Source organism: Macaca fascicularis, chromosome 1, assembly GCF_037993035.2.
Source record: "Macaca fascicularis isolate 582-1 chromosome 1, T2T-MFA8v1.1".
NCBI classification, from domain to species: domain Eukaryota; kingdom Metazoa; phylum Chordata; class Mammalia; order Primates; family Cercopithecidae; genus Macaca; species Macaca fascicularis.
This window is the reverse complement of record NC_088375.1, coordinates 113,164,866-113,190,870: the sequence shown is the minus strand read 5'-3', so window position 1 is coordinate 113,190,870 and position 26,005 is coordinate 113,164,866. Positions and strand designations below refer to the sequence as shown.

General features: G+C 39.4%; 1 protein-coding gene across 1 annotated transcript; it reads right to left on the bottom strand.

Moving 5' to 3' along the window:
- Window positions 1-1,903: 1,903 nt before the first annotated feature.
- On the bottom strand, window positions 1,904-26,005 carry LOC102134985 (myomegalin-like). Its single transcript, XM_045384623.3, has 7 exons — window positions 25,964-26,005; window positions 22,536-22,652; window positions 22,175-22,312; window positions 20,714-20,826; window positions 19,162-19,289; window positions 8,529-8,617; window positions 1,904-2,179 (listed from the first exon to the last, which is right to left on the bottom strand). The coding sequence occupies exons 1-7, from the start codon at window positions 25,988-25,990 to the stop codon at window positions 1,943-1,945; spliced, it is 849 nt and encodes a 282-aa protein (XP_045240558.2). The 5' UTR covers window positions 25,991-26,005; the 3' UTR covers window positions 1,904-1,942.

Genomic DNA, 26,005 nt, shown 5'->3' with positions numbered 1-26,005 from the left:
CTCCTTGTCCCCAACCCATTAGATTCTCTCTCGGAGATGCATTTCCTGTGGCTGGGGGAGAGGTGTCATAGGCAATGCAAGACTGTCCTTCCTCCCTTCTTCAATCATCTTTCCTTGTTTTCATGTTAAAAGCAGGTGCTGTGATCTCTCACCTGGTTAGCCCTTGTGAAAGTGTTTTCTTGCATAGACAGTTGTTCAATTTGATGTTCCTTCGGGGAGACCATTTCTGGATAATTCTATTCTATCATCTTACTCCACCTTCTACCTATTTATTTTTTAAATGTGTCTAGTAAATAATTGTGAAGTGATAGCTTTATTTTAATCTTGGGGATCAAAAGCATCTTTTCCCAAGGAATTCCTAAGATCTTTTCCCAAGGAATATTTTAAAAATTTTATATCAATGTTAATGGAATGACATATTTTTGATTCAAGGTTCTTAAATGTAGTTTTAGTTTTGATTCTGCTGTATTTCTCAGGTCTGCAGCTAGTACAGCAGGGATTGAATGACTTCCCTGTTAGACCCTGAGCCAGCCATACCGTATATGCAATTTCATTTAAGCATTTAAGCATCTGCTAACTCCACTAGGTAAGTGTTATCATCCTTATTTTATATAAAAGGAAGCTGAGGCTCAAAGAAGTTAAGTGAATAGACTTGTCACAGCCATGTTTGCTTCCACTCAACCCTAGTGTGAGTTTGCTATTGTGGAAAGAATTTATCTGGAATGTCTTGGTGAAAATTAGGCCTCAGTGAGGACAGCTAGGTGTGCATGTGCTTCAGAAGCTGGGTGTTCCAGGGCTCCTGAAAACTGGTTGCCTTTACCCCCTAGATTCAGCTGTGTCCCCTGCAGTCCAGGATGTTGGTATGAATACCCAGCTCTGGTCCTCCCCAGCTCTGCTTCCTCTACTCCTGGCTCAGAAACGGCCATAATCTACAGAACAAATGGTAAATATGGCAACTAAAGGGCCCAGGGACTGATGATGGAAAGTGATTAATGCAAGCAACCTTTTATTGTCTCTAAACATGTTATCTGTATTTACAGAGTTTTCTCTGCGTGCCCCGAGGCCTTTACCCCTACTCACTGCACCTTCTGTGGCTGCCTTTCTTGCCATTGTTCATCCTCCTGTAGTTTTCCTACAGCTGTTTTTGCTTCATTGCACCATAATCTCTCCATTCTTAAAAATGCTCTCTGTATCCAGCTTGAAACCCTCCGGCAGGGAGCGGTGGCTCACACCTGTAATCCCAGCACTTTGGGAGGCCAAGGCGGGGGGATCACGAGGTCAGGAGATTGAGACCATTCTGGCTAACATGGTGAAGCCCCGTCTCTAGTAAAAATACAAAAAAAAAAAAAAAAAAAAAAAAAAGAAAAATTAGCCTGGCGTAGCGATGGGCGCCTGTAGTCCCAGCTACTCAGGAGGCTGAGGCAAGAGAATGGTATGAACCCGAGAGGCGGAGCTTGCAGTGAGCCAAGATCTCGCCACTGCACTCCAGCCTGGGCGACAGAGCAAGACTCCATCTCAAAAACAAAAACAACAACAAAAAATCCTCCTCCTTCATGGACTGTTCTGGTTCTCTATACAGCAGTGAAACATAGTAGATAGCAGGGATTCCTTATATGTTTCAGTCAATTAAAAAGAGCAATACTGGTCATGTAACAAGGAGGTTTCCACCATGACTGTCATATGTATGACTGGCAGATGCACAATAATAGTGGGCATTGTTATACTGAATTAAGACCAGGATTATTTGAATAACAGAAAGTGATTACCATTAGCCAATATTACTTACTTTTATCTAAAGAATTTGTAGAACTGTTAATGCATTTCTGCCTGGGATATAGACCAAGCAGCCCCTTGTCACACGGATGCCTTGGCTGCAGCAAGGCGAGGCCCTCGGCTGTGGTGCTTCACGACCCACAACGTCCCCTTCTCTGGGAAGAACGTCCTACCTGATGTGGGACACTGAGGAGAATCCTGCTTCCTCAATTTGAGCCTTTAGCTCCTTCAGTTCCTCCTCAGCTTTCCTCTTCTCTTCTAAGTGCTGGTGGATCTCAGCCCTCAGGTGGAGTATTTCTTCCTGAAGACACTTGTTACTGTCCCCTCCCATCGGGGAAGGAGGGGAAAAAGATGGGTTCTGGGTCTCCACAGTTGCCAGACTTTTCTCCAAAGCCACCTTGACAAGCTAAAAGAAAATCATGGTTTGAAGAAGTTAGGCCATTAAAGAGGACCCAAGAGAAACATGAGATTGCAAAGGCAGTTCTCAATGAGAACAAAAACAAACAAAAAAAGCAGATCTAAAATGAACTCCCTACCCAGAACCTCCTTAGTCAGGCATAAGGGCACTGGGGACTGGTTTGGGTGGGAAGGACACACCAAATGAGCAGGAGGAATTTCCCCATAGAGAAGAGGAGAATCCAGAGATGGTGAGGGAGAAAAGCACATAAGAAATTAAAACAAATGCAAACAAACAAGGTTGAAACAGGACTGGAGGGTGTGAATGCGGTGATTCTTCTCTTCCCGAGGAGACAGAGTCCTGCGAGTTTTCTCACAAGTCAGGAAGCTTCATCAGCTCTGCAACACTTGAGTGCTGGATGGCGGGAGATGACGGCTTAAGGTGTCAGGGCGCAAAGCCTAAGGCCCTGCCTGTAACTCTGACTCCCTCAAGGACAGCTGAGAGGGAGGACTCGGGGCACTGGGGAAACAGTCAGCAGACATAGTCACAGAATTAGAATAAGGTGGAGCTACAGGGAAGACAACACCAACCATTTCATTGGCAGCAGAAGAATCACACTCTGCAGCTACTGGGAGGTACAGGTGGAGCCGCCCTGCCAAGCAGCCGACCTCACTTTTTGGTTATTATCCTTATGCCGATGCTGCCAGACAAACTCTCTCTACAAATCTCAGCATGTGGAAGAAACAGAGGCAGGAACAATTGCCCAGCACCTTTCTATTTCTCGAGGACACTCTTGAAGTTATTCATCAATGTTTTAATTAAAGCAGATCTTATGGCTTTTCCTCAAATGGGAATTTGTTAACTTTTAGACTTCATTATTGTTCATTTTGGGCTTATCTTTGGTCTTTTCCCATGCTCTTAAAAGTGTAGAAATCAAAATCTGAGTATGATAAGTTACTTAGCATATGACTAATTCCTTTAATACAAGGAGTTCCTGCCTGTCTGTCCAATATTAATCTAAATACGTCCCAATGTCACATTGGCTTCTTTTTCTTCTCAGTGGCAGCATCTGGAGCTTTTACTTAACTTCGGGTCAATTTTGACCTCAATTTTCCACCCCTCCCCCACAGCTGTTGCTGGGTCATGTTGTTTTCTTTTATCTCTATACATATTGTGACTTGTAATTGTCACTTATAAATTTATTCTAGCTATACTGAATCATTCCCCAATTACCCAAGTCATCCAAATATTTGACGTGCATTTCCACAAATCATGTAGTGGCCCCATGATTGGGGCTAATTTGTAGAATTAATTATATGTTTTTTTTGTTTGTTTGAGACGGAGTCTTGCTCTGTTGCCCAGGCTGGAGTGCAGTGACGTGACCTCGGCTCACTGCAAGCTCCGCCTCCTGGGTTCACGCCATTCTCCTGCCTCAGCCTCCCGAGTAGCTGGGACTACAGGTGCCCGTCACCACGCCCGGCTAATTTTTTGTGTTTTTAGTAGAGACAAGGTTTCACCACGTTAGCCAGGATGGTCTTGATCTCCTGACCTTGTGATCTGCCCGCCTCAGCCTCCCGAAGTGCTGGGATTACAGGCGTGAGCCACTGTGCCCGGCCAATTATGTGCTTTATATTTCCATTCAGGTCACCAATACATTGAACAGAGCAGGGCCCAGAACAGCTTATATGGATCAACGATTGACAGAGCTGCCGGGGTTGGCACAAAGCCACTGACTTTTACTATTCCCCATAACAAAGTATGTTCAAATCTAGGTCACAGGTTTGTGGCAGGGTTGATTCACAGTATGCATGTGCAATGATGTTCAGTAGCATAGCAGTTGAGGTTGTGAAGACCTGTGTACCCAGGTCAAAGAAGAAACATCCTTAGACAAAGCCACTCAATTCCCAAGCACCCAATCTTACTTGGGCTTTATGAGCCTGAGATTTGGCAGGCTCCCGGGAATGTCTGTCTCTAAGACTCTGCTGGCAGGCTTAATCAGGCTGGTGGCCATCTCCATATGTGCCCTCCAGCATTTGTGACAAAATAAGGGAAGGGGGACCAAATAAAACCACTTCTGAAAGCTTATGATTCCATCCCTCATTTAAACTATGTGATGTTGCCATTCTATGTAAACTCTTTCCAAGTAACTTAACTAAAATGCACTTTGCCATTAGTCTTGAGTGCGGGCACAGCATTAGTCTTTTCTAGGCCTTAAGGGTTCCTTCTGCTTAAAAATAATGTCTAACTTTAATGAAGTTTACCGATTATTAAAGTGCCTTCTGGATATATGTTACCTTGTTCTATTGGTTTCAATATACCTATTTTCTTTAAAAAGAAAAAATTCTGAACCATGAATGTTAACACCAGAAAAACCTTAAGGTACATCTGATCTAATTTCCCAGTTTAAAGTGAGAAAATCAAACATTTCCTAAGGATCTGATTTTTCCCCAGGCTAATTTGGGTTTTCATATTTCCATCTCAAAGTGGACTTTCTTTGGCTAACTTTAAGTTTTAAATGTAAATGCCTGAAAAGTAACTCACGATCTAGCCTTTTCATTAGTTTTGATCATGTATGAAAGCAAATATTTCTTTCTCCCAAATGAAACCCCAGGGCTTCCAGTATTTGTAATGATAGTGTGAATCCATTAGGTCTATTTTGAATTATATCTCTCTTATTGTTTTTTTTTTCACATTTCCTAACTCACTCGTGACATTGCTTCCATATAATTCAACTTTTTGTGCGCTGGGTTCCCATTTGCCCCACAAAGGCTTCTGTGCAAATCTGATACCCTGTTTGAATGACACTGTTTTGTTTTTACCTTATTGTTTCATATCTGTCACAATGTTAAGTCAGTGCTCAACATTAAGGCATTAAAAATGAGCTTTTCTCAAATGCTCAGCATCACTAATCATTAGGGAAATGCAAATTAAAACCATAATGAATATCATCTCACACCTGTTAGAGTGGCATTATCAGAAAGGTGAATGATGTGTTAGAGATAATGCAGAGAAAAGGGAACACACACATCGTGAATAGGTATGTAAATTAGCACAGCTGGTGTGGAAAACAGTATAGAGTTTCCTCAAAAACCTAAAAATAGAATCTACCCTATGATCCAGTAATCCCATTTCTGGGTATATATCCAAAGGAACTGAAATGAATGTGTTAAAGGTATATCTGCACTCTCATGTTCATTACAGCATTATTCAAAATAGTCAAGATGTAGAACCAACCTAGGTCCATCAGTAGATAAATGGGTAAAGAAAATGTGGCAGATAATACACAATGGAATGCTATTTAACCTTAAAATGTTGGGGGACAGGTCCTGTCATTTGTGACAACAAGAATGAATCTGAAGGTTATTATGCTTAGTGAAATAAGCCAGGCACACAGAGACACATACCACATAAGCTCACCTATATGTGGAATCTAATAAAGTTGAACTCATAGAAGCCGAGAGTAGAATGGTGATTACTAGAGGCTGGTGGAGTGGGGAGGGAGAGTAGGGGAAATTGTTGATCAAAAGTATTGACAAAAAGAATAAGTCTTAAGATATATTACATAGCAGGGTGACTATAGCCAATAATAATGTATATTTCAAAATAAGAGTAAATTTCCAATGTCTCACCATCAAAAATGATAGGTAGGCAAGTTGATGAATATGTAATTAGCTTGGTTTAATCATTCCATATTGTTTGTATGTATATATATGTGTGCGTGTATATATATAAAATAATCATATCGTACCCCACAAATGTATACAATTATGATTTGTCAATCAAAAATAACTAATTTTTTAAATAGCTTTTTTGAAGTTTATCACACTTTGACTACTAATGTCTGTTCTTTGTATTTGAATCTTGATTTTTTTTTCTTTAAGAGGTGGGGGTCTCATTATGTTGCCTGGGCTGGCCCTGAACTCCTGGGCTCAAGAGATTCTCTTGCTTCAGCCTCCTGAGTAGCTGCAACTATAGATGCACACTACCTGGGCTTGAATCTTTATTCTTGATTAATTTTTTCTCCATTACAAAAGTTCACATAAAAAATGCAATGGTTGATTACTCTAGTTTCTTTCACAGCAATTTCATAGGTATTTATTATAGATCTTACATCTGCTTGATAATAGAATTTCGTGGGAGATAATCTAGGGAAAATTACTATCATGGCCAGACTTGAGGCTTCCTGAGGTGGCTGAGTCCAAAAAATAAGGAGCAAGCAACTTGCATTGGCCAAAAGGTGATTCTCACCTTGGAAGAAAGACAAGGTTGGATGTGTCTGTTAGGGAAAGTGTATGAATGCTTGGAGTAGGAAGGGAGCTTGGTGTCAAGCAAAAGTTTACCTTCCAAGGACATAACAAAGAGAAGCTCAAAATCTACCTTAAGGGACCACTTCCCTGGAAACAAGCAAACAAATTTTGAGAATCTGGACACAAAACAGTTACGGCAAAGTAAGCTTTATTTAATTGGTAGCAGGAGAGTCACAACCTCAAACTCCAGAAAGATGAAGTAAATTTGCAATGTAAATTCACACCCCAAGATTCCTCCTACCCAAAGCTGAAGATGTATTTTCAAGGAAAGGTGATAGAAAGAAAAATGGTGCTTACCCAAGAGATTCTTCCATCCAGCAGGTACATACTTTGTCTATCATGAGTCAAGCCCTGATCCAAAGGCTTGTTAACTCATAATTACACTAAGCATCTCTCCTATGCCAAGTAATGTGGCAAGTATTGTGAGGGAAATACAAATGCCCTAATGTAAAATGTTCATTCCAGGGTGGGCTGAACTTCTCAAAATGGGGTCTGGTCAGATTCTCCATTCTAGGCTACAGGAAAGAAGGCTGAAGAAGAAGCAACTTTACAACTCAGTTTGTCTGCAGTTGAGAATCAGAGCAAATGACTTGCAATACCAGGAGCACTTCAGACCATATCAATCAGAATCTGACTGTCTTCATATCTGTGTCTCCTGTTCATTTATTCTGAAATTAATCCTGTCCCACAGTCATTATAACCATCAGTGACCAGACAACCTCCCAATCTAGCTGTCTTAGGTAGACATTTGTTCATTCCGCAGGTCCCTCTCTCTCACCCAAGATCCTCAATGAAATCAGAGAGTGAGGACAGAGAGATCTGTCTGGAGGGACAGAGATGTATATAATTAAAGACACAACCATCAGTAAGGAGGACTCAGGAGAAGCTGTTCAAGTAAAAGAAAAAATGGAGCTCATGCAAGCACTCAAGGGAGCAGGGAAGGTTGGGTACAGCTATAGCAACAAGAAGGTTGATCCTACTACAAGAAGGTGATCCAACTACTATAAAGAAACTGTTGAGAACATGACATATCCCAGACAACTACTCATGTCCGCAAGTGCCAAATCCCAAAAGATTTGAGGACGCTCACTTGGGCTCTTCTTATTGGTTGATTCGATGTCTCCTCTTTCTCTTATGCAGAAGACATACAGGCAGACCCAGAAAGCCTCATTTCTTGTATAGTTTTCCTAAAAGCCCCAAGAAAGCTGTCACTGGAAAGTCCAGCTGCTTGCATGGGACACCTACCAATGATTCACTTTCTCCTTAAGAATCATAGGCACAGTCCATCTGGGAGATGAGATTGCTAAATGGCACGGACGAAGTGGAGACATTATAGGAGTTCCAGTGAGTGCTTGTGGGATCACTATTGGTGACTTAATCTCTGAAGTCCAGATTATTCACTCTTGTAACATGCTAGTTACATCTGCACTGATGGTGGATGGAAACAATGTTTCAGCCTCAAGTTCTGAGGCTTGACAGGGGATTGCTGTTGAAGAACCATCTGCTGATCATTGAGTCACCATGACCTCAGTGGTTTGTCAGGTTGTATAAGGTTCTCTCTGTATAATGAGATTTCACTGAGAAAGACCCTTGCTTTGGAAGCATTCCAGTCTTCTTGGAGTTCCTTCCCAAGCAGGTCCTCCACCCCGCCACCTCCCCGAGCAGCCCTTTGATGACTCCCTGTCTTCTGTGGTGCTTTTCAGTTACAAAAAGCCCAAGGAGAATGTGTCCATTGTTTTGCAAGTAAAAATTCTTCTGAAGCTATAGCTACAGAGAATAAATAGAGGCAAAGGTGGGTAGGAAGGGGCAGGAAGCAGAAGAAAGAGATACAATACAAACCAAAGGGTGGATTGGAGAGGAAAATGGAGTGAAGACATGGGTTGGAAAGGCAGCCGGGAAGCTCAAGGAGAACAAGAAGATGACTGAGAAGTGGTTTATATAAAAAAAAAATCTTCTCACTCTAAGTCCACAAGGGCTGCAGGAGACCATCAGACCTCAGAAGGGCTGTGTGCCATCCACCCTGGAAGCTCCAGACCCTGACACTGACTTACTTGCTGGTGACTATGGTGTGTGGCTTCCTCCTCAATACTGTCAGTGAACTCAGTGCTTGCATCTTCCGTGTCATCCCCTGCAGCTGCACCTGGAAATAAGTCCAGAAAAGAAAAGTGATTCCCTTCACAGATGGCTTCCAGACAGCAGGTTAAAGTATACTCTCTTTGCCAGCTGCCTCTGATTTCTTCCTTTCTCCATATACATGGGGAAGAAATTCTCCCTAGCCAGCAGGGCTGGCAAGAAAAATAGAACTTTTTGTATCACAGACACTTTCTTACTCATACTCAAGTCTGAGCCTCACAACATAAGCTGACTTTGCCTGCACAGACCCATTTCTAAGGAGCCGACTGTCAGATACACTGGTTAACCCACTCAAATGTCAAAAAAGACTGAATTATTCCCCATTGCCTGGCAACATAAAAACTTTCTCTTCCATAACATTAATCCAACATGACTAACCCTTTCCCACCACTGAGTGCCTGGAGATTAGAGCTGCCCTGATTCTCTCAGAGGTATCTACTGTTGGGATCATTTGTGCATAGGGTGACAGTCTCTCCGAGGAACTTCCCTCTGGGGGTCCCGTGTCCTCGTAAGGTTCAGGTCTAGTCAAGATTCAAGACACCCAATGATTCAGTTGATCCGTAATTTCTTCCTCTAACCTCCCTTCCTCCTCGCCTCTCTCAAACTCTTATTCTACGCAGACACCCTTTGCCTGAAGGGTTTCTTGCACTGCTTTATCCACATGCGATTTAACCCATCCTTTCATTCTCCAAAGATGGACACAGCAACTCTAGGGCCCAAACATCTACACCTTGCTCTAAGGTACAAGTAGCTGCAGTTTGTGGTATGGGCAAAGGTCTAAGGCAGCACTGACCAAGAGGACTTTCTGCAATGACAACAATGTTCCGTGCCAGTGTTGCCCAGTACAGTGGACACAGTCATATATGGCTATTGAGCATTTGAAATGTGGGTAGTAGAGCCCACATTTCAAATCACTGAATTTTAAATTTTATTTAAATTAACTTATATTTAAATGACTACATGTGGCTAGTGGCTACCCTCCTGGACAGCACAAATCTAGGGTGTTTCTTCCTCCTTATATTGATTAAAATTAAGACTATTCCTACATTTTAAGACCAAGAGTTATGTTTTACATTACTGATTTTTCGGGAAGTGTAGAAATTTATTATGGTTAATTTATCAAAGAAAATCTACTGTGACACTCACTATGTCTTATAGAACCTCCCCAACTTAAAGAATCTTGAAATCTTGTTCTCATCCTAGCCTCAGCAAACAACCAGTTACAACTCCACTTCTGACCACTGATTAACCTGGATCTCAAAGAGATTAGGTGGTGAATCCAAGGTTACACAACTAGCCCTCACAAGAGCTGTGTCAGTAGGTCAAGACTCTAGATTCTTAGATAGAAGGCACTCACTTTTTCTTCTGGTGACAAATCAGATCTTTATCTTTGCTTCTTCCTCCAAGACCAAAGAACCTTCCATTGAGTTCAGACATCCAGGCATGAAAGGCTCTGCTTGAATCATGAGCATTCACTACCCAATGCAGGTAAGGTAAGCGGGGCAGTTCACATCTACATGTTTGCAATGGCCCAGGCTGATCTCATGGAAGTGCTAAGAGGTAGTAAGTATGCTGTGATAACAGCTTAGGTTTCCTCATCTACACCATGAACTTTGTGTTAACTTTGGATCAAAGAAGGGTCTTGTTCAGTGAAGCCCCTACCACCTCTACCACTCAGCATCTTTAGAGGTCTGTGGCAGACAGTGTACAAGAGGAATTTCCAATACTTACTCATTCAAACCAACCCCAGAAACCATCTCACTCAGGATGCTAGCTGAGTAGAGGTGTATGGACACATTCCCTAATCTTTTGCTGCTTTAAAAACTTACTGAACCCAGGATACTAATTTATCTAGGACACCCATATCATGTTATGCTTACTTCGGAAAATCTTTCCCTGTACAACAGTAGCAATCACAATCTTTTATGTTTTTCCAGCAAAGGAAATGAATTGTCTCACTCAGTGACAGAAAACAGACTGTTCACATTGTTTCTCTTTTGAACACGGGGCTGGAGAAGGATCCTGTAGTTGAAGAAAGCTCAGCTCTATGAGGTCAGGATCCTCATCCCCTACCATTGTTGCTGGGTTGTGTAGTCAAGCTGGGCCCACATCCCAGAACCATTCCTGCCAGGTTCCAGAAGCGAGAATTGAAAAGGGTGACTGTCACTGGTCTTGACGGTTTTTATCTGACACTTTCTGCTCTCCACTTATCTTGGCAGCCTTTCTGGTGCCACGTCTGCATTCTAGGATAATGCTCCATCTCATTTCACTTAACAGCAGGATGCTATGGTTCTGGCTTCATAAGAAATTAGATGGAGACAAATAAATGTTCATCTCATCTCAACTGTCTACTACACAGGAGTTTTGTTTCTTCCCTTCTTTCTCTTCTTTAAGCTAGCTCGCAGTCTTCTTTCATTATGGCAGCTTTAAGGGTTGCTCAGCCTTTTACCAATTTGAATAAATATGCTGAAATTTTTCTCCCATGTTTGAGGGGTAAAGCTAAAAAATTTATAGAAAATATGGGAATAAAAGAGTAAGTTATCTCATACAAGGTCCCATATATAAGTTTACATTAGACATCTTCTATCATTTTCCATTTTTTAAATTAATGATAGAACTTCTCTTTTGTGAGTGATACCCTTTTCTAAACTTTTACAGCACAACGAAACATTGTCTTCAGAACTAACTTGGAATACTTTGAATTTCTAATTTAAAGGTACCTATGCTTTTGTATTGATGACTCTTCTGCTTATTTTTTGATAAAATATAAAATAGTCTGCCACCTTTAGATTCTCTGGAAGCTTAAGAATCTGTTCATTTAACTTGCTTCTTCGAGATTAAGTTTTACATGTTAGACTGGCAATTTTATCAAAAACTTTTATTTGAGGCTTCAATAAAAGTTCTCAACTTGTGGTTCTTGGAAGTTTCTAGGCTTTGAACAATACAAAATGGAGGTGATACCAAGATGTCCCTTATTTAGATTTAGAAAATTATTTTCTATCAGCTATCTATTTCTACAAAGTATACAAAAATAAGCCTCTAAAACATAAGACCATAAAATCCTTGGGTGAAATGTAAGCATTATGCAAATATAAAGTATTCTTATCACTGAGGCAAAAATTCATACTATTGTAGAATTTTTAAAATTGAGTATGGCATAATAATTAAGAACACGAACTATGGAGATAGACCGTCTAGATTTGAATTGTGCTTTTTTTCGTTAGTTATGTCACTTTAGGCAAGTCATAACCTTTCCATAACTAAGTTTCTTCATTTAATAATGAAGGTTAAGAGCATTATCCGCTCCAAACTGTTGTGAACTTTAAAGGGTTTGCTGATTTTGAGGTGCTTAGAACAGTGGTTGGTACACAGTGTGTACTCAATAAATATCATCCTTAAACAATATTATTATTATTGTTATTGTAAGTAAACTGAAGTGGTCCATGGGCTTATAAATTGAAGGCTGAGAAAGTTGAAGGCCATAGAACCTGAATATCATCAGCAGAAGGAAGTTTTATACTTGATGTTATTATCTGAAAGATCTTGATGGATTCCACCTGCACTTCTTCATTTTTGAATACTTGTTTCCCCAGCAGGAGGCTTGAAATGACACTCTTTGCTCTCTGCCTCACAGGACATTGAAAAAGTAAGGAGTTGTCAGTAAAGTAGGTTGAACTCTTTGGAACAGGCGCCTTACAAAAAGGATTAATCATCATTAAACGATAACTGTCTTAAAACTCCAACATGCATAAATAAGCCTTAGGGGAAACTTCATGACCTCTTTTTTTGTTTTGTTTTATTTTGCTTTAGAGATGAGGTCTCATTATGTTGCCCAGGCTGGTCTTGAACTGCGGAGCTCAAAGGATCCTCCCACCTCAGCCTCCAAGTAACTGTGACTACAGGTGCATGCCACCACACCTGGTTCGTGACATGTTAATTCTTTAGTAACGAGTCCAAACTGGGTGGAGTCAAGACCATTTCCCCCAAATTCTACTCTGTTGTCATTATCTTCCTTTAAGCCATTAATATGGGATCAACAGAAAAAGAGTGATGTTTTTCCATATACTTACTTAGAACATGGCAAGAGATCACATTTTATTAATTTTAAAAGGTGATCTGAAGAACTAAAACTTTAAGCATGAATAAGTTGGCAGTGCCAAGTGTTCTTTCCTTCAGTACTGGGCCCTTTTGTCCGATACTCTCAGCTCCATCTCACTTTCACTCCCAGGTACTCTGCCATGCGTTCATTACAAGAACGCTCACATTTTCATGTCATGAACCAACTATTGCTGACTTTAATATTATGGTGCTGTATGAGAGAATCAAGGAAAAGAGGCCTCCTATCAAACTACAATTGCACACTGCCCAAGGTAATAATTGCATACTGCCCAAGGTAATTTATAGATTTAATGCTATCCCCATCAAGCTACTAATGACTTTCTTCACAGAATTGGAAAAAACTACTTTAAAGTTCATATGGAACCAAAAAAGAGCCCACATTTCCAAGACAATCTTAAGCCAAAAGAACAAAGCTGGAGGCATCATGCTACCTGACTTCAAACTATACTACAAGGTTACAGTAACCAAAACAGCATGGCACTGGTACTAAAACAGAGATATAGACCAATGGAACAGAACAGAGTCCTCAGAAATAATACCACATCTATAACCATCTGATCTTTGACAAACCAAACCTGACAAAAACAAGAAATGGGGAAAGGATTGCCTATATAATGAATGGTGCTGGGAAAACTGGCTCACCATATGTAGAAAGCTGAAACTGGATCTCTTCCTTACACCTTATACAAAAATTAATTCAAGATGGATGAAAGACTTCGATGTTAGACCTAAAACCATAAAAACCCTAGAAGAAAACCTAGGCAATACCATTCAGGACATAGGCATGGGCAAAGACTTCATACCTAAAACACCAAAAGCAATGGCAACAAAAGCCAAAATTGACAAATGGGATCTAATTAAACTCAAGAGCTTCTGCACAGCAAAAGAAACTACCATCAGAGTGAACAGGCAACCTGCAGAATAGGAGAAAATTTTTGCAATCTACTCATCTGACAAAGGGCTAATATCCAGAATCTACAAAGAACTCAAACAAATTTACAAGAAAAAGAAAAACCATCAAAAATTGGGTGAAGGGTATGAACAGACACTTCTCAAAAGAAGACATTTATGCAGCCAACAGACACATGAAAAAATGCTCATCATCATTGGCCATCAGAGAAATGCAAATCAAAACCACAATGAGATACTATCTCACACCAGTTAGAATGGCAATCATTAAAAAGTCAGGAATCAACAGGTGCTGGAGAGGATGTAGAGAAATAGGAACACTTTTACACTGTTGGTGAGACTGTAAACTGGTTCAACCATTGTGGAAGGCAGTGTGGCGATTCCTCAGGAATCTAGAACTAGAAATACCACTTGACCCAGCCATCCCATTACTCGGTATATACCCAAAGGATTATAAATCATGCTGCTATAAAGACACATGCACACCTATGTTTATTGCGGCACTATTCACAATAGCAAAGACTTGGAACCAACCCAAATGTCCATCAATGATAGACTGGATTAAGAAAATGTGGCACATATACACCAAGGAATACTGTGTAGCCATAAAAAAGGATGAGTTCATGTCCTTTGTAGGGACATGGATGAAGCTGGAAAGCATCATTCTCAGCAAATTATCACAGGGACAAAAAACCAAACACCGCATGTTCTCACTCATAGGTAGGAGTTGAACAATGGAAACACTTGGACACAGGAAGGGGAACATCACACACTGGGGCCTATTGTGGAGTGGTGGGAGGGGGGAGGGATAGCATTAGGAGATACACCTAATGTAAATGATGAGTTAATGAGTGCAGCACACCAACATGGCACATGTATACATATGTAACAAACCTGCACGCTGTGCACATGTACCCTAGAACTTAAAGTATAATTAAAAAAAAGAAGCACTACATATTCATGTTATATACTAAAATTAAACCTATATAAGGAAGCCAACTTGGTTTATGTACTTAAAACCCCTATTCTTCATATTATTTTAAATACAACATTTTCTGATGTTGCTGAACTTTCTATTTTACTCTTCCAGGTTTAGTAAGAGGAAAACAGTATGATAAAGATTTTTACTTCTGGAATTTGACTTTAAAAAACAAAAAGGGAGAGTAACACAAAAAGAATCAGTATGTCCCTTTATAAGTTTAATTATTTTTATTTGAAACCTGGTAGAATTAGTACTGTCAGGACCACAGTTTTGTGTTTCCTTCCATTTCCCATTCTTTGTTGGAGGCAAATTACGATGCTATTTTTTATTTGGAGAGTTCATCTTGGCCCAGGTGAGAACAGGGAGAAGTTGAAGACTTACCTTGTGTTAACACTTAGATTACTTAAAAGCAACAGGCTTGTTATTTGATCATAATAAAATGTTTTAACAAAGCTACTGGTACAGAGGGTGAGAAGGTGGCTTAAATCCACATTCTAAAACACATTATAACTGAAATCATTACCCTACAGAAATCACTCCAATATATTATCCTACTGACTCACTCCTTCTGTTTATTACTGTATTGCCATATTTGAGTTCCAAATTTCCAGCTATTCTTTCCATGGTGCAAATCTTTCCATACTACCAAAGAGAAAAGAAAATCTCACTGAGCTTTAACCCTGAGAGAACTGAGAGAAAATACTCTGTATTTTCTCAGGTATCTCACAGGATATACCTGGAAAAGAAAAGTAATTTCATTTGTTCTATCTCTAGTACAAACTTCTACAAGGTAAAATGGAAAATGGACTGTAAGTGTGTGGGTTACTAATATTTCTTCCTAACTTCACAGGAAGTTTGTCACCTTTCTTTGCAGGATACTGACTGTAAAGTCAGTAATACTCCATGAAGCCATGAAGCCCTATTTGAAAAGGCCACTTGAGCTTTTCAGGGATGCCAAATGCCAAGATGTTGTAACTGTTTTATATAAAAAGACCCTGAAATGGGAAAACAAGTTTATCCTATCAATGGTAACTGGAGTTTTCTAATACTACCTCAAGAAAAGCAAAGGTATTATTGTTCTCTCTAAGGCTTACAGTCCAAAGGAAAGTGACTTTAGGTAGCTCAGTCAACCTTTATTTCTCAGTGAAAAGGACAATTTTCAGTATAATGTGATCTGCTCCTCCTTTCCACAATCAGAAGGCTTCAGATCCAACTGGAAGATCAACATAGAGAGAACTGAAATCAGTTTTCTTGAACAGTTTTTGAAGCTTTGAGCCAAACATCTCATGACCCAGACACTGAATTAGGAGGATGAATGAGCATAAAAGTGATAGGGTTTTTATGTATATCTGCCACAGAGTTTACTTATGTATAAACTGTGTAAACAGAATATACTTAAGAACCCTGAAGGAAACTAATTCTTGTGGTTAGGAACTCATATCCTATACAGGTTAAGATTTTCTGGATCCTTAATAGATCTCTTGCTATATATAATGTAATAGAAACATCTTTTAAAAATATAAATAAGGAAAAATGTATTTCCTCTAAGAAGCAAAGGTACTAAAACTATTACTGCTGTCCACAAGTGAATGAAGAGAAGAGGGTGTGGAGAAGGTTGGGTGACAGGTAAGAGTGCACTATCAAAGGAGAAGGCAGACCTACTAACATAGTCCAATAATATCTTTTCGAAAAAGTTATAACTTGGCTATCTAAAAAGAGAACAGCAGATGAATGTTGATTTATACTAGGTGCTAATAGTCATCAAATTTTCAATACTATAAACTTTCAAAAGAAAAGAGTTTAGGGACAATATCTGTCTAAGGACATTTAGTTCGCTCATTAAGTAAGTCCTCTTGGAGGTTCTTTTCAACTCTATACTTCTAAAACCTACAGACTTCATCTACCCTGAACTCTTACAACCATTACTCTGCATTATTTGCTATTATTCAAAAAGGAAATGTGAGAAAAACAAAATCTATCATATGGATTTTTTTCTCAATTTAAGTTCTATGCTTCCAATTAAACATGGCCTAAGGAAAAATTTACTTCATTATTTTTATTTGAAGATTATTTTTAGTCAAGCACAAGGTTCTATATTCTAAATTACTGCCATGTTGGAAAATGACTGTCAAAGGTAGAATAATCTCAAGCACAAGGTTCTATAAGCACACGATGCTTTATCTAAAATTACTGTCATGTTGGAAAATGACTGTCAAAGGTAGAATAATCTCAAGCACAAGGTTCTATAAGCACACGATGCTTTATCTAAAATTACTGTCATGTTGAAAAATGACTGTCAAAGGTAGAATAATCCAGTATGAGAAAGAGTCTGTGCTCCTGAAGAGAAAATGGAATATTATATCATGCTAAATATTATTAAGTGATATGTCCAACACCCAAAGTTGTTAGACCAGCAAGCTCTCTCCAGATAACATTGTTTGTAAGCCTCATTCCAGCTATCTAGACCAGAAAAAGTTAGTGCCATATTTTAGTCATATTTATGAGATTAAGATCAGACTTTTATCCTTCTATCAATTTACTCTTGCTGGAGGTTGAGAAGTAGGAGTGATTATTAACATAAACTGTAATCACTATGAGCCATGAGAAACAAAGAATCACCCAGAGCTGAATGTTAATAGCAGACTCAGAGGGCTTCCTTGTTCTATTAGTAAAATTAAGCAAAGACATTCCCTAAATGCCTTGTTGTAATGACACGACAAACTAGTCTTTGATGGGTTGGCATTTCTACAGCTCCATTACCTTCCTCTTCTGGAAAGTTACAAAAAATTTTGTGCAAGAAACAGTCTTTTAAAATTAGGAGACTAAGAAAAGTGGATGGATCTGCCTACACTTCCTATCTCCTTCCTCCACTGACTCCTTTATCCTCAAAAGCCATTGAAACTGAAATGGCAGATCCATTAAGAGTAAGGCTTACGGCTATCAATCTTTTGCAAATTACTTAGTCAGAAGATTCCAGAGTGCTTCCCCAGTAGAACATTTTCTCCCTGTCCACTCTAGTTTTACTGACGCTCTGCCTGTTATAGACACAGCTAAAGTTACAGAAACAGATGAAATTTAGAATGTAATACAAGTCATGTCAACATGTGAAAGAAATAAAGTGTCATGTAAAAAATAATGGAAGGAAAAAAATCTTTGTGCCCCACTTAGTTTAGAAAGGGTATCCAGTCACATTTATTATGCTACAAAGCCTCAATCACTGTTCCCAAATTCCAAGTTTAAAGTAACTGAAACCTCAGTTTCTCAACTAGGAAACTTAAAACCAGAGGAAATAAAAACAAATTAATGATGTTGAACCCACAAAGCTGCAAAGCAATCTTGGTTACTTTTCACACTCATGATTGTTAAGATATTAGAAATACAATCTCCAGTGCCCCTCTCCTTATACCTGTCATGTTGCCACAAGAAAGCATTGAGACAATGATTAAAACTATAAACATACATCTGTAACATTTCTTTCTAAACTATTCAAGCACTTCAAAGCCTGAAGTCTGTCACTTCTTTTTATATGGAGAAATGTATACATACTAAATAGTGAAAAATTTAGGACCCTATCTAGTGCCACAAATGGAAGATGCAATACCCTCCTTTGGCTATAATGAGTTATTTGGTGAAACACTGAATGTAAAAAGGGATACTACATTTGAAATTATCTTTGTAGACAGAGAATTCTGACACTGGAAGACCATTCTAGAAGTCATGTTCTGACTAAATAGCATGACTTTGGTTTAAAGAAACCTAAAGGAATCAATAAAGAACAAATTTTAAATAGAATTTAATTTGTACCTAATCTAATTTCACTCATGTACAACAGTCAACTCTGAGACAGTATTGGAGATAAAAGTTTACTATGATCACTTTCATAGTTTTTGCCTCTGTTCTTTAACTTGGCCTTCCCAATACTTGCAGTCTCCTATTACAAGACGACTCTCCTGGTTTTGATTACCTTCTGATAAGGATTATATCACTTTTACGAAGTCATTCTTATAGACTCTCAATCTCTTTCCCACTCTGTCATCTTAAAACTTGTATTTGTTTGATTTAAAAATGCTGTCACTCAAAGAGGAGTTGGCTGAATGGCAAAAATAATACACATACCTGCATTTATGATATGATATGGAGCATATGAAATGGATTGTGAAAGTGGGGGAAGAATAAACTTTATTGGCCTACAGAAGGGACGAGGGAATGAGAAGGGGCTAGAGATAAGAATGAATAAAAGTGGAAAAACTAAAGCAGAATGATTTAAAATGTGCAAATACACTTTGCAACCTCCACCATTCAATTTGGGGATTGATATGTATGTACAGTGAGATCCATGTAGGCTAAAGTGAATTTCACTTTGTAGTTGATGCTACTTGTACCAGTTCTATCATTAGTAAGTCACCGTTTAATTCTGCCAAAGTCAGATAAGGATCTTTCTGGTTCGTGCAAACAAGGTTTTCCATCCTGGGCTGCAGTCTGACCCGCCAGTGCTCAGTAGGCATGCTTGTGATGAATTCGCACACTTTCCAGTTCCCCACCTCCAATGGCGGCCAGGGTCTCCAGCCTGTTTAAGCGCTCCAAGCTTCTTCCAAGAACTTCTTCTAGCCGACTGCGTAACACCTGAGCCCCTTCCAGTTCCACCTGCAGAGTTCGGTCTCTCTCAGAGCTGATTAAACATGCCACACGGAAGGAAAATGGATTAGCCATCAACTGTAGTGAGTCCACATTTGCTTCCAAAGAACTATCAGTGCCACTTTGAGCCACACGACTTTGTAAAGTAATTGTTCTCCAGGACACAATAAATGAATGTAGTCTGTGTGGCATTTGTGTTCACCGCTGATAGATTAGTAAAGACTGCTCCCTTTTTTAAAAACTTGCCCCTTATGCTAGATTCTGGGCCAATTTCACATAAAATTATAGCCCCTAAAACTTATCTCACACCCTTATAGCCCAAAAAAGAGAAATTTCATTATTTGACTAAAAGCTTTTGTTTCTGAAAAACTAAAACCCAGGGCAAACTAAATGTAAACTGGAGCAAGACTGAGCCAAGTAGAACCACTACTGAAGATACTTGTTTTCTCATTTGTTACCAAACTTGAGGTGGGATGGTGTGCTGAAAAGAAATCTGGTTCATAAACACTAAAGCTCCAGAGGTTCTTTAAAAAGTAACACAATCAATTGGTCCTATCAGACCTTTCCTCTGCCTTCATTTTCCTGGTAGAAAGAAAACATTTTTAAAGCCCAACAATAAATTATAGGAAACTGAATAGCAATAATAATAATAATAATAACATAATAATAATTGAAAAAGAGTAAAAGGGGCTAGTAGGGAAGGCAAAATGAGAAAAAAAAATGAAGAGAATACAAAATGATCCAGAGAGGTATCATATATGTGACCAAAAATCAAGAGGTAGAAGAAAATATATTCATCATGATAGTTATCGGTGGTCCCAGGATGATTTAGCCATCCCAATTAATATATTTTAATTGACGATATTAAATGAATATCAGTGCCCATTATAACCTTACTTTTTGTTTTTTTCGAGATGGAGTCTCACTCTCTCACCCAGGATGGAGTGCAGTGGTGCGATCTCTGCTCACTGCAACCTCTGCCTCCTGGGTTCAAGTCATTCTCCTGCCTCAGCCTCCCGAGTAGCTGGGACTACAGCATGCGCTACCTCACCCAGCTCATATTTGTATTTTTAGTAGAGACAGGGAATAGCCTTATGTTTATAATAGAACAGCCTTTAACAGGACATGGATCACAGAAAAGAAATGAACATACACTGAGTTCTTACTCTATGCAAGGCATTGTTTCAGACACCAAAGCTGTCTTCTTATTTAATCTCTGCAATAGCTGTGTGAAACAGACACTATTCCCAACTTAAGATTTTGACACTGAGGCTCAGAGCAATCCATAAAACAAATGACAAAGTGGGTAGCCCCAGTAATTGTCCCTGTTTTTTTCTCCCCTCTTCAGTATCATAAGCATCGGCACTTAATGAAGAATAAAAGGCATAAAAAGAACACGATAGTAAAAGAAATAAAGATTTCAATAAAGAATAAAAGGAAAAACAGCCAGTCTCTTACCTCTCTGGATGGGCATGGAACTTCACCAGACTGCTATACAGCTGTCTCTCTGCTTGTAAGGCCTCATTGAGCCGACTCCGTTCATCTACTAGTCCTTCTAGCATCAGCAGCAACTGGGGAAAGAAGAGAGAAGAAGCAACATGCAAATGGCACAGTGAGACATGAAGCCACAGTTAATCCTGAGAAACAAGAAAATGCATTAGCATGTACTAGGACTTAAAAAGCCCACTATCTTAGTATTTAAACTTTTGATACCATTTTATAGTTTTCAAATCAATGTCATATTACCTTTTTTTTTTTTTTTTAATCTTTAAAACCCTGTAAGGTGGAATTCAAACATGGGAGCAAAAAGAAGAAAAAGGAGAGAAAAGCTAGAAGCACAGGAAAGCAGCTAAGAGAAAGGAGTAAGAGGGAAACAGGACAGGCAAGAGGGAAATGTATATAATAGGACTCACTAATATTCTTCATTCATTCAATAAATATTTACTGAGCACCTTCTACGGGACAGACTCTGTTCTAGGTCCTAGGGGAAAGCTTACTATCTAGTGGAGGAAAAAGACGTTCATTAATCATAGATGTGTGTCACTGTGCATGTAATAAGTGCTATAAAGATAATGAGCTATGATAATGTATAATCAACAGAGTTGTTTAAGGTAGAGTTAAAAGCCAGAATGGAGTGGGGTGAGTAGTTAGTGAGAGGGATGATAATGGAGACAGGGAGTACAGGCAAGTAAGTCTTTTGGAAAAGTTTGGCATTGAAGAATGGTTAAACGAGGCTGCAGCTACAAAGAAATTTGGGGAAAAGGCATGGATTTCTTTCTCTCTCTCTCTTTTTTTTAACTGGGAGAGACTTGAACATGGTTAAACGCAGATAAAAGAGAACGATTCAGTTGAGAGGGAGGCGACTTATGTATGAGTGTGAGGGATAACTACTGGTATGTGTCCAAAAGAACTGCTGCTCTCTTCAGAACTACAAATGTCAGAAAGGGGCATCTATAGCTGCTACTGACCAAAGTAGGAAACTTTAGAGCACAGTTCTCTATGAAATACCATCAACTAACCCTCCACAAATAGCTGAGATTGACAGATTTACCATGGTTTATTTCACAGTAGAAAAATAAAGTTTGAGCTGGGCGTGGTGGCGTGCACCTGCAGCTCCAGCTACTCAGGAGGCAGAGGCAGGAAGATTCCTTGAGGCCCAGAGTTTGAGGCTGCAGTGAGCAGTGATCGTACCACTGCACTCGAGCCTGGGTGACACAGTGAGACCCTGTCTCATGTGGTGACTCATGCCTATATGTAATTCCAGCACTTTGAGGAGCCGAGGAGGACGGACCACTTGTGGTGAGGAGTTTAAGACCAGCCTGACCAGCATGGTGAAACTCCGTCTCTACTGAAAAAAAAAAAAAAAAAAAAAAAAAAGTAAATAAATAAATAAATAAGATTTACATTCCAATAACTTACCTGTTGTCTTCGGTTTCCTGAAATTTCTTGACCCTGGGATTCTACTGAAGCAACTTTTTCCCGAAGAAGTAAGACTTCCTGGGTCAGGCGTTCCATAGCTGGTATGTCTTCAGGATCAACCAGTTGCATCTGCAGGTCCTACAAGTCAAAAAATAAGTGTGGATGTGAAAACAGCAATAAGGGTTATTCAGCAGAGGAGCAGGGGAACAAACATTCTTAAAATAGTCTGCCTATACTTTCAAGTGGGATATTGATAATCACTGGCCAAGGGATCCAATGTGTGCAGATATTGTCTGAAGATGCCCTACAGCTATTCTGAGCTGTGAACATTTCCAATGGTCTTTGAAAAGTTTTGAAAGACCTTTATGAGATCTTCTTTAATCTGTATGTTCCTGGTCAGAGACTCCATATCAGCATCCTGCACCTGCAGCTCTTCTTCTTGCACAGCCATCATGGACTGTAGAGCAGAAAGTTCCATCTGTGGAAAGAGGAAACAGTATCTGCCATGTTTACATTTTAACACCGAGGCAAATGCTTTTGCATATCATATCACTATCAGCCAGTAATGCAAAAGAAAACGAGAACATGAATAGGGCTCTACAGCCTCAAATCAATAATCCATGCAGTATGGTACCAAAGGATGTTTTATGGGAAGATGTCATAGTTGTTCTTAATGACGTCTTCCACTTTAGCTGGCACTATAAAACACATCAAATTTGTTTAACAAGCTTATTATGATACTGAAAAAGAATGGTCACCATTAGCAGCAGCAAGAAGAGATGAAGTTTTTATGTATTTCACCCAACAGATGAAAAAGTGACAGCATGAGGGTATCTCCATTTTGCAACCCTTAATGAATGAATGGATAAGGCATGAAACAGCAACAGCTGCTACCATCACGAGAGATCACCAAACATTACATGCCTCCTGATGGAAGAACATGCCACCACCTAGGAAGAAATATTGCCAAAAGCTGGCACTACATGCCCTAAACTTTCAGTGTTCTCACCAGAAAATGACAAATACTTGGTTATGACAAAGTTCATTAAAAATCATGATTTAATAGGCCAGGCACAGTGGCTCATGCCTGTAATCCCAGCACTTTGGGAGGCTGAGGTGGGCGGATCACAAGGTCAGGAGTTCGAGACCAGCCTGACCAACATGGTGAAACCCATCTCTACTAAAAATGCAAAAATTAGCCAGGCATGGTGGTGTGTGCCTATAACCCCAACTACTCAGGAGGCTGAGGCAGGAGAATCACTTGAATCTGGGAGGCGGAGCTTGCAGTGAGCTGAGATTACACCACTGTACTCTAGCCTGGCAACAGAGCGAGACTCTGCATCAAAAAAAAAAAAAAAAAAAATCATGATAACAACCATAGCTGCTAACACTATGCCCCGGGCTCTCTAATAAATGCTTTGTAGATATTTAAACCTTTTAACAAACCTAGTGATCTGGCTCCTGCCTACTTTTCCTACTTTAATATCTGCCATTTTACTCCTCACTCTTGACTCCGTAGGCACACTAGACTTTTTCTCTTCTAGGAACACCAGACTTTCTCTTGACTCGGCCTTTACAACTACTACTCCCTTTGCCTGAAATATCTTTCCCAGGGCTGCCTCCTGTTCATCCTCAGGTCCCAGCTTATGTGTCATCTGCTCAGAGAAGCCTTCTTTGGCCACCCTATTTAAGATGGTCTCCATCCATGTTGCTTTCTATCATTTCCCTCATATCACTTACTATACTCTATAACTATAATGTTTGTTTATTTATTGTCTGTATCTCTCCAGTAGAAATTAGCTATATAGAGCCAGAGACCTTACAGATTTCATTCACTACCTCATCCCAAGCACTAGCCCAAGCTTAGAGAAGGTCCCCATATAGCTAATGAATGAATGAGTGAACCCTCACAACAATCCTATGAGATAACTACTCTTTGATGTATACACAAGGTGACTTCTTCTACTCTTCAATTTACAGACAAAGTGATTGAGTCTGAGAGAAATTAAGGAACTTGTTCAGAAATCACAGGGCTGGCTAGTAAGTGGTAAATCCAGAACGTGAACTCAGGGAAGCTGACTCAGAGCCACTAGGTAATAATGTCTTTCCTGTAGATCCCACATATCCATATAGTCTTTATGGTAAGGACAAGTTATTTTAAAGAAACCCTTTAAAGGAATTTAGCAATAGTTAAATATCACCCACTCAAAATACCCATTCATAGGCATTTCAATTTCATGATCCTGAAAACAGGACAGAACCAAAAAGTAACATTACTTTGGATTTGATAAATGTGAGAAAAACAGGAAGAGGATGTGGAAACTAAAATATCTGACATGAATAATCAGAAAACAGCTAAGGTAGAACCACAAAAAGGGAGACTAGGGGATTTTAAAAACTGGTATTTCTTAAACGCCACACCTTCTCATATCCTGAAAACTAACTGAGTCATAAAACATGAGTCTGTTTGTAAGCAGAAATATGGTAATGAAATCAAAAGATGAAATATGATAATTCCATCACAAATACAAACACAGGTTTTATATTAGAGATCTAGCTATGGCAAAAGGTAGAAAAAAACTAAGGAGCTATTTGGACTAGCTAGCTCAACTGAATTCAGAAAGCTATGACACTGACTGATTTTCTAAAAGAGATGCCAACACAGTAACAAACAAGCTTTCAGTTTCAGTCTGTAACTCTGCCCTGTGGTCTTAGCATTTCTTCAACATCATAGTTGAGTATGCAGCTAGCTGTGGAGGAAATGCAGGGGGAAGGGAATCTCTAAGGCTGAAAGGCCTCTTCTAAAAAAATTGATGAGAACTCTATGCTAGAGAGAGTTGAAGCACAAGGTGGGAAAAATGTGCTCTAGGAAATGAATCTTCTTAGGAAGAAAGGGAAGTCACAAAAGGCTTGAGTTTGAATCATAACTCTGGCATTTATTAGTTACATGACTATTCTCCACTCCCATTTTAAAAGAGAAATCAGGGTTTCAGCTTCTTCGTCTATAATAATTGAGCCAACACCGCTTACTTTGTGTTGAGCTGTGAGCATTAGTGCTAATTTAAGTACCTAGCACAGTATATAGCTCATGAATACTTGATAAACATTGATTATACTCAAATTTCTCGTTTCATGTTTCTAAAACTAATTTCATGGGTCTAATGTCATAACTCTACGCAGCAATCACACACTTCCTTTTTTCACTAGTGCTTTACAATTATTATTATTATCTTGGGGGTAGAGTTTTACTCTTGTTGCCCAGGCTGGAGTGTGATGGCATAATCTCAGTTCACTGCAACCTCCACCTCCCGGGTTCAAGTGATTCTCCTGCCTGAGGCTCCCAAGTAGCTGGGATTACAGGCGCCCGCCGCTACACCTGGCTAATTTTTGTATTTTTAGTAGAGACGAGGTTTCATCATATTGGCCAGGCTGGTCTTGAACTCCTGACCTCAAGTGATCAGCCTACCTAGGCCTCCCAAAGTGCTGGGATTACAGGCATGAGCCACTGCACCCGGCCTTTACAATTATTTTATTCCAGTTAGCAATTGGGAGAGAGGGTTATGTTTTTCCAACACTTAATAAGTTTTAATGGTCCCAATCTAAAAACAGGAGCATCTTTTTGAGATAATGTATATATAAAATAACTTATATTTTTCTCCAAAAAGAAAAAAGTCATGCCCGGCATTTGGACTCAGATATTATACTTGGAAAATTATATACTTTTAAATATAAACTATTTTGAAAGAAAAAACAGGGATTTTGAAATTAAGACTTGACTAGAAAACTCACTTGACTTTCTCTTTCTTTTTTAGCCATGAGTTCAAGTTCTGC

Coding starts and splice junctions, on each gene's coding strand:
- LOC102134985 (XM_045384623.3), bottom strand. CDS start 25,990: ATGGCTAAAAAAGAAAGAGAAAGTCAA. Junction 19,290..20,713: donor TTCCATGCCCATCCAGAGAG/GTAAGAGACTGG, acceptor ATGTTTAATCAG/CTCTGAGAGAGACCGAACTC. Junction 8,618..19,161: donor GACCCTGGCCGCCATTGGAG/GTGGGGAACTGG, acceptor ACTTATTTCCAG/GTGCAGCTGCAGGGGATGAC.